Here is an 8,883-nt window from a genome sequence, read left to right on the forward strand (position 1 = left end):
CTCAAATTGGTTGCATAATGTTGAACACACTGATTTTTGCTAAATACGAAACACCCTTCAAAACATTTGGGGTGTGCAGAGTTACGCGTGAATTAAAGTGTAATTAAATGAAGATGATCGCTCAAGTTCAACAGACTGAACATAAAAAAAAGGCCCATCTGCATTGAGGTAAGCTTCTAGAAAAGAGCCTCCCACTGGAAAGCATTGCAATGATTAAAATATTTCAGCAGGCAGCATGTTAGCTGATGCTGAAAGAAGCTTTTCATTAACAAAACTATCATGTCAGCAAACGCACATCCTGTGGTCGTGGAAAAGATGTGACTCAGATTCAGAAGGATCAAATTATTGGTCTGCATCAAGCCTGCAGAACAACCGAAAAATACTCAGACACAGGAGGACGGTGATAAACTGTCGCTTCTGAGGAAGAAATGTAATTAAAGAAACAATTAGGGGTGATCTTAATTGGAAACTGACTGAGAAATAAATGCATCCTCATTAAAACTAAATAGGAGCATTTCCACACAGATTAAAAAAAAACTTTTGAGAAATTGGGACTGAAGTGTTTAGGAGAATGTCTCTCAGTGAGGCGGCTCCAAACAAAAAAGTTTCAATTTACTGGGCAGGATCGAACTCTGAATCAAAGAAAACGCATCACTTTGTTCAATGAGATGTGAAATGAGAGCATCGGGCAGAGGAAAGGTTGAAAAAGGTTAATGTTTTGGGATGACAGAGGAGAATACTAATCATGAGAAATTTACTTTGTGTTGTGTGCAAAGTGTGTTTTCTCTAATATTTTGTAGTTTTACTTGTCAGACTGACATTCTTAGCCACGTTTTTTTCCCACCAAATTTCTTAATTTTATGAACGTAAGGGAAAGTTGCATTCGTTTTAATTAACTTCAATTATCTTTTCTTCAAGATGATTTAACACAAAACATGTTGCGTTTTTAATTTATTTAGTTGAGTTTGTTCCTTAATCGTAATTATATAATATAAAACAGAGTTTTCTGTTAAAAGTCAACAAGCTGAGAAGAGCACAGTAAAATTAATTTATAATAATTCCTGTTGAGAGTATAGGATATGGTTTGGTAATCTCAGCTGTGTATTTGTAAAATCTTAATCCTTAATCTGAAGGTACAATAAAAGCATATATATTGATGAAGTACTGTTTATTTATCAGAGACAGACTGTTATAAAGTGATTTCACCTCATCTCTCTCACAGCTTGTTGTAAATTCTGTGAAGTTCTCTGAAGAAATAAGAAAGGAGCATYACAAAGGAGTGTCTTTGGTGCCTATAAAGCTGCAGGAAACCTGCTGTCCAAGTTAAACTGAAGAAACACAATGTTACAAAACAGTCTGTTCAGTATTTTTGAGAAGCTTAGATGTTCAAAAACACAAATGCTTTTATACAAAATACTCAGTGTTGACTTTTTAGAAACCTCAATATCTGAAAGATATTTTCACAAAGAATGTTTTTACTTTCAACAAGAAAAGTTACCAAAACGTTTCATGCTATGTTTCTAATTTTAATAATCTGACTCCACATTGGTTCAGTCCTGCTGCGAGGGTAAGAATCAGAACCTTAGGAGTCTGAGGAGCTCTGCGGTTTTTACCAGCAGAGCAGCAGCATTTCTGTCCTGGCCTTCACAGACAGAATGCATATTGCCTCCTTCTGTTTATGCCAGATTTTCAGATTAAGAGCATCTGTTGCTGAGAAATGATGAATTCGTATCAGTCAAACCTCAAAAATAACAATGTGTGTCATTTTGTGTGATACATATCTTGTGTCATCTGTTACTCTTGGAGTATGTGTGAAGAATTTACTGAGATGTTGCTATTTTTGTGTAGACAAAGGTCAACTTGGTGTGACAGCCATCTTGTCTTTGGTTAATTTCAAAATTTAATGGGTTGTAGATGCAAATCCTGTGATTACTGTCTGAGGGTCTCACTAAAATCTGTTCAATAGTTTGAGAAATTTTGCAGAGTAACAGTTTTGACTCCAATGATCAATGCTGAGGTTTTGTAATAAATATGAATGAGCGTTAACATTGATAACATATTGCAAATAAAATCACACTGCTGAGATGAACAATTGTTGGGATATTTGCATGTAAAGAAAAAGGAAGTGTTGTCAAAGGGGAGTGTCTAAATGTGAACAGAGCATAGCTAAAATGGCTAAAAACACAGAAAATAGAGAATAATATTTAGATAATTTTGAGTAACTATCAAGATGAAGTGTCAGAGTTCAAATAATAATGTTTCAATAAAGAAAGACCAGAGACTTCTCCACTTCCTGTTTTACTTTGGTCAAGTCAAGTTAAAAAATATGCCATTTAGGCTATGTGACAAAATGGGTAAAATCATGTGAATTCTGCAAAGTTTTTTTAATATAAAGATGTTATCTTTGACTTTTTGTATTCAAAGAGTATAAATGTCACAGACACTTTAAGCAAATATGTCACACAATGAAAAGTGTGCATAGGGGTGCTCAGCTGCTACCACACTCCATTTTAGCTCAGAATTTGTAAAATTAGCTAAATTACAGCTTTTTTGTGTGTTTGCTMAGATTGCTTTGCTGTGGCAGTCATCTTGAATCAGGTTGACTYCAAAAATTATTCAGTGAACAGTTCTAAATGATTTTTATTGCAGGTTAAAGAACAATGAAATGAAAGAATAGACATTGCAATGCTGAGCTTCAGCTCTAGATTTGTTTTATATTGTTTTTTAGTGTTGATTTCTTCGTCCGTCCGTTTTCTTCCACTTATCCGGGGTCGGGTCTCGGGGGCAGCAGCCTAAGCAAAGAGACCCAGACTTCCCTCTCCCCAGCCACTTGGACCAGCTCGTCCGGGGATATTATTATTCAAGTTCTGGGGGAAAAATAGTAAATGGCATGAACTTGTATAACACCTTATCAAGTCCTGTCGGATTCCAACGTGCTTCACACTACAGTCATTCATCCATTCACACACTGATGGTGGTAAGCTACAATGTAGCCACGGCTGCCCTGGGGCACACTGATTGTGGCGAGGTTGTCATACACCGGTGCCACCAGACCCACTGACCACCATCAGCAGGCAAGGTGGGTGAAGTGTCTTACCCAAAGACATGACAGTTGAGATGGATAGAGCGGGGATWAAACTGACAACTCACTGGTTACAGAATGACTCCAGCCGTTCCACTTTACCTGTTTGTGACAGGACATTTTCTTTACCATTTTAAAACAAAGACACATTTTGCCCCACAACCATGTGCCACACCAAGTCAGAGAAACTTGTGAACATTATCAAATGGAAGAATAGATTTTAAAAGCCATATCAAATCTGGAGCACTTGAAAGTAGATGTAAATAGCAACGAAGTAAATAAAGTCAGAAGAGCGACTGTAGCTTTTGAAAATGTCACGATTCTGCCTCCACATGGTTTAGTTTAGAGTTTCAGTGTCTTGTTTACTGCTCTACAACCACCTAATTGTTTATTTACTCTCCATTTTTTTCTCACCGTGGCATTTACAGAGACATTTCTGCAGGACCTCCCTCCGTATGAAGTGGTTCACCCCGTCAGTGTTGATGCCGGAGGTCACTTCCTGTCCAACTTCCTGTCTCACCATGCTCATCGTGTACGGCGTCGGGAAGCCCCGGAGAGAACCGCAGACACAGACAGAGTCTTCTATCAGTTCCTGCATGACAGCCACCGTTTGCACTTTAACCTCACCCTGAATCCAAACCTGCTGGCTTCGGGCTTTGTGACTGAGAGGAGGTATGGTGGCCTGGATGGGGCAAAGATCCATCATCCTGGTAGCTCCCAGTGCCACTTTCTGGGTGAGGTATGGGACGATACCACTGTTCAAGGGAGCGCAGCCATAAGTGCATGTGATGGACTGGTGAGTGATGATTTCTTTTAAAGTTCTTTTAAAGTATAAAATCTATTGGGAGGATAAACACAGTGAAGGCTGATGTGTACAGTAAAAAGACAAAACTGCATGAAAGATTTATGTTGTAACATTTTCTTCTATCTCACTTTAAACACAAATATTTCAGTGTGAACAAAGGGTGGAGATATTCAAAACAATTTTAAAACCATTTTTTAAAAAAAAAAGCAATAGGTACTACATTTTCAAACCCATCAAATACAAGTCAGGTTGGCCAGTTTATTAAAACTAAAGTAAAAAAACAGTCCTTAAAGGTATGCAAACACTGCCTTTCATGCATGAGTTTAGGCCATCTTGGTTAAACCATTTTAATGATGCTCAGCTACTACCACACCAAATTTTAGGTRTAGGCAGCATGAAGGTGTATTAGTGAATTGTATTACAACCTATCAATGATATTAAAATGTTTTGAAGGTATATTAGCCATGTGAGGTGATGCTCCAAATTYCAGAGGGCTGCTATGAAAACTGGGACATAAACATTCSAGTCTCTTTCAGAAGATGTCCCATAACGTTACTGACACATGTTCTGAACTCCTCAAGCCCATTCAGAAGACAAACTGAGGTGGAGAGGGGCGACAGAGACACCCYATCTGTCACACCTCAGTACCTCAGAGTGTGGTAGTGACAGAAACTTTACTGACTCCTGAAAAGGAAGGCCACTGTAGTGCTGATTGACAGCTTTGGGGACCACCCAGTCACAGGTTTCTTAAGTGAAAGCACCATCGCTGGACTCCTTTTGGATTCAAACATTTTTTTTTCATTCATTTATTTTTTTTTGAGACCCCGCTGCTAGCTCCTTGCTGCAGAGGGGTTTTTTTATCGTTCTTTAACCAGGCATATCCCATTAAAATCACAGATCTCTTTTGCAACCTATTGTACAAGTTTTTGTGTTTTGGGGGAAACCAGAGTACCYGGAGAAAACCCACAGAAGCATGAGGAGAACATGTAAACCTTGCACAAAAAGACCCCATGTCCAAACCAGGGATCCAAATAAGGACCTTCTTGCTGTGAGGCATCAGTGYTAACCACTGAGCTGCCTAATWCCTATTAATGCCTAATAGGAAATACAGACTTTATCAGTGTGGTAAGAGTGAGATTATTGTTGAAACTTAAAACCATAAAGACATAATTGTAYGTATTTCTATTTAACATGATGAGGGGCAAAGCCCTGCTGCTTYAAGATTAAGTGACAGCAACACATCTGAATAGTTGAGTTTTTGTTTTCCATGCCTCTCTCTGGCTCTAGAATGTCAAGCTATATGCACGGGGCTCACAAGCAGCYGTTTCTGTATACGTATGAAAAGGTTCAGAACTGCTGAACCCAAGTGGTGGCCAYCTTGAAYCAGGTTGACATCAGAACTGGATGGATTGTACATCCATCYGTCCGTTTTCTGCCGCTTATCCGAGATCGGGTCGCAGGGGCGGCAGCCTAAGCAGAGAGACCCAGACTTCCCTCTCCCCAGCCACTTGGGTCAGCTYRTCTGGGGGAATCCCAAGGTGTTCCCAGGCCAGCYGARAAACATAGKYCCTCCAGCATGTCCTGGRTCTTCCTTTGGGCCTCCTCYCAGTGGGACATGCCCGGAACACCTCACCAGGGAGGYGTCCAGTTGGCATCCTARCCAGATGCTTGAGCCACCTCAWCTGGCTCCTCTCGACRTGGAGGAGCAGYGCCTCTACTCTGAGTCCCTCCCGGATGACTGAGTTTCTCACCCWATCTYTAAKGGAGAGCCCAGACACCCTGCGAAGGAAACTCATTTCGGCCGCTTGTATCCGTGATCTCGTTCTTTCGGTCACTGCCCGAAGCTCGTGACCATAGATGAGGGTAGGAACATAGACTGACCGGTAAACCGAGAGCTTCGGTTTCTGGCTCAGCTCCCGCTTCACCACGACAGACCAGTACAGCGCCCGCTTCACTGCAGACACAGCACCAATCCACCTGTTGATCTCCCACTCCATTCTTCTCTCATTCAAGACCTCGGGGTACTTAAACTCCTCCACTTGGGGCAGGACCTCCTCTCCGACCCGGAGGTGGCATGCTACCATTTTCTGGCTCCAGACCATGGTCTCAGATTCGGAGCCACTGATCCTCATCCCGGCCACTTCACACTCGGCTGTGAACCGTTCCAGTGAGAGCTGGAGGTCACGATCTGATGAAGCCAATAGGACCACATCATCTGCAAAAAGCAGAGACGTGATCCTAAGGTCACCAAAACAGATCCCCTCAACACCTTGGCTGCACCTTGAAATTCTGTCCATAAAAGTTATGAACGGAATCAGTGACAAAGGGAAACCTTGGCAGAGTCCAAATCTCACTGGAAACGAGTCCGACTTACTAACGGCAATGCAGACCAATCTCTGGCACCGGTCATACAGGGACCTAACAGCCCGTATCAATGGGCCCGGTACCCCATACTCCTGGAGTACCCCCACAGGAGTCCCCGAGGGACACGGTTGAACGCCTTCTCCAAATCCACAAAACACATGTAGACTGGCTGGGCGAACTCCTATGCACCCATGGATTGTACATGTCAACCTTTATCATCAGTAATTAAGTTCTGAAAGTCCAATTTATATCCATCCATTAATTCACAAGATATTTTACAAACACTACTATCAAATGAGCTACAGTTTGTGTAAGAATATTAATACAAGATATGAAACATAACCAATTAACTTCTACCAGTCATATGGTAAATAAGTTCTGTAGGGTTCATATATCTGTAAATCTGATTCTGATGAACTGTATGTAACTCACCATCCATGAACCTCACCGCTCATTACTGATCGCTGGTGCAGTATATTGTTCTTTGTGACAGATGATGGACTGCACATTATTATGTTAAATATTAGTGATTTAGCATTTGCTTCTTCTGATTTATTCATTAAATCTGTGTAGTGTCTTAGCGGTAGCAGAACAAAGTAATTTGTGTAGCGGTTTAGAGGTTAGTGAAAGCAAAATTACTCATCTATGGACACAGCTATCCAAAATGTTAGTATTTTGGATAGCTGTGTCCATAGATGAGTAATTTTGCTTTCTGAAAAGTTTTGAGAAAGGTTTTTGTGTCCGACATATCAACATTTGTAATAAACCAACACAATGTGTGAAGAAATGTTACCTGTCTTCTTTCAACACTTTCTTCAGGAGATCTTATTTTCTGCACAATCAGAATTGAAGTAAACAGACTTCATACTATTCTGTATTTTTCTGAACCCATCACCAGTGAAGAYGAGCTCTTTTGTCATGCTTTTATAGGTTTTTGCTACAGCTTCAGTTGTTTGTTGGGCTCTTTTCCTGTCTTCAGCTGCAGATCTGTTGAAGTCGGCTGATAGACTCAGCCACTAGGGAGTGAATTATTTCTTTGTTTGTAAAAACTTTTGCTTTTTAGAGTGATTCAGATCATAAATATACAGTATGTTTACCTCAAACATGCATGTAGAAAATCTGTATAGAAGTGACAGTTTTGAAGCACAAATCAGTTTTGTTCCATTTAAGAACAAATGAAAATAAGATATCTTTATTCACATCACATCATCTGTCTTTTTGTACAAAGTTGTTATTGAAATCCACTCGCCTGTATTGGTGATGCCTGCTTCAAATCATCAGAGTGATCATACTGTCACCATCCTTATTATCTCCTCATCAAACACGATGATCCAAGTTTAGCTACAGTATTTCTCAAAAACTGAAAAACTCCTCACAAGTAATATTTTTCAGAGGCTGTTTGCCCCCTTTTATTATTGAGTCTTTTAAATGATTTATATCCTGGTTCTTCTTCGTTGACCACCATGAATCTGTCTTTTTATTTTAGCTTGTAATATATGGAAGGATGTAAACTAGTTTCACAGGGTCCTTCAAATATCTTCAACTAAAAAAAATAATAATAATTTCTGACAACCAAGTTGGAAACATTTACATTCTCAATGCAGGATCTGCACCCATATTCATAAAACTTAAAATATGTGTTGGCAATAAATTAATACTTTTTGGTGGTGTATTTAGGCCTAAAGGTAATAAAATCTCTAGAAATAACATTAATAAAAACAAAGTAACATTAATAAAAACATTACGCATTTTATTTTTGTAAATGTCATCATTCTGTGAAAWACAGCAAGAATCAAATAAACCTTCTGCAAAAGTACAGCATCTCCTTTAAACATTCAAACTTAAATATAAAGTAAATATATTTTTCATTTAGAAGGCAGACAGTGCTCTGTTTCATTCAGACAAACTAAGTTCAAAGTAAGTTTTCATTGTCCTCTATTTGTCTATCAGCAGAATTGTGTCAAAAGAAGATTATCACTACTTAAAAAAAGATAAGTGTTGAGGAAAATCTAAAGCCATTAAAGGATTATGCAAGTGTATTATTTTTTCCAAATGTCCTCGTTATGGACAAAAGCTGTTAATTTGTCATTTAAATCAGTGTGAATAGTTTGTATCATTTGCATTCAGAAGTAAAATAAAGAACAATGATGTCTTRTACATTTTTCAAATTAGATCTGAGCCCCTGATCCTTGAAAAAACTCAATCATCTTTTTTTTCAAAGTGATGTGAATAGGCAGAACACTCTGATTATAACGTGACATTCATATAGATTAACGTGCCTTCAATAGTTAGTTAATAATGTTCTATTCTTCACTGTTCTTAATTTAAGTTTCACATATTAATACAACATGCTTTATCTCTATGCGGGTGATAAAAATGGCTGAATGGGTGGATGTTTCATCTCTTCTGTGTTTTTTTTTTTTTTCAGAAAAACGCTGAATATAATTTTCACCAAGTAATAAAAAGTCTAGATATGTTTTTTCTCCCATCTATTTATATGTTTGTTTTGAGTTTTGTTACCATCATACTTTTTGCTCATSTCTCTTGTGATCATAGATTCTCTAGTGAGATGCTTATAACTAAATTTTGCATGTTAATTTAGGTTTGTTTATGTTTGTTTAATAGTTTATTC

At 38.7% G+C, this 8,883-nt stretch overlaps 1 protein-coding gene across 1 annotated transcript in view; it reads left to right on the plus strand.

Annotated features, from left to right (window-relative positions):
- Nucleotides 1-8,883, plus strand: part of adamts7 (a disintegrin-like and metallopeptidase (reprolysin type) with thrombospondin type 1 motif, 7) — a 142,552-nt gene that overhangs the window by 1,523 nt on the left and 132,146 nt on the right. Inside the window, exon 2 of the mRNA XM_014001567.1 lies at nt 3,511-3,878. Within this exon, the coding sequence (XP_013857021.1) occupies nt 3,511-3,878 (368 nt within the window). The remainder of the gene's footprint in view (nt 1-3,510; nt 3,879-8,883) is intronic.

Source organism: Austrofundulus limnaeus, unplaced genomic scaffold, assembly GCF_001266775.1.
Source record: "Austrofundulus limnaeus strain Quisiro unplaced genomic scaffold, Austrofundulus_limnaeus-1.0 Scaffold9, whole genome shotgun sequence".
NCBI classification, from domain to species: domain Eukaryota; kingdom Metazoa; phylum Chordata; class Actinopteri; order Cyprinodontiformes; family Rivulidae; genus Austrofundulus; species Austrofundulus limnaeus.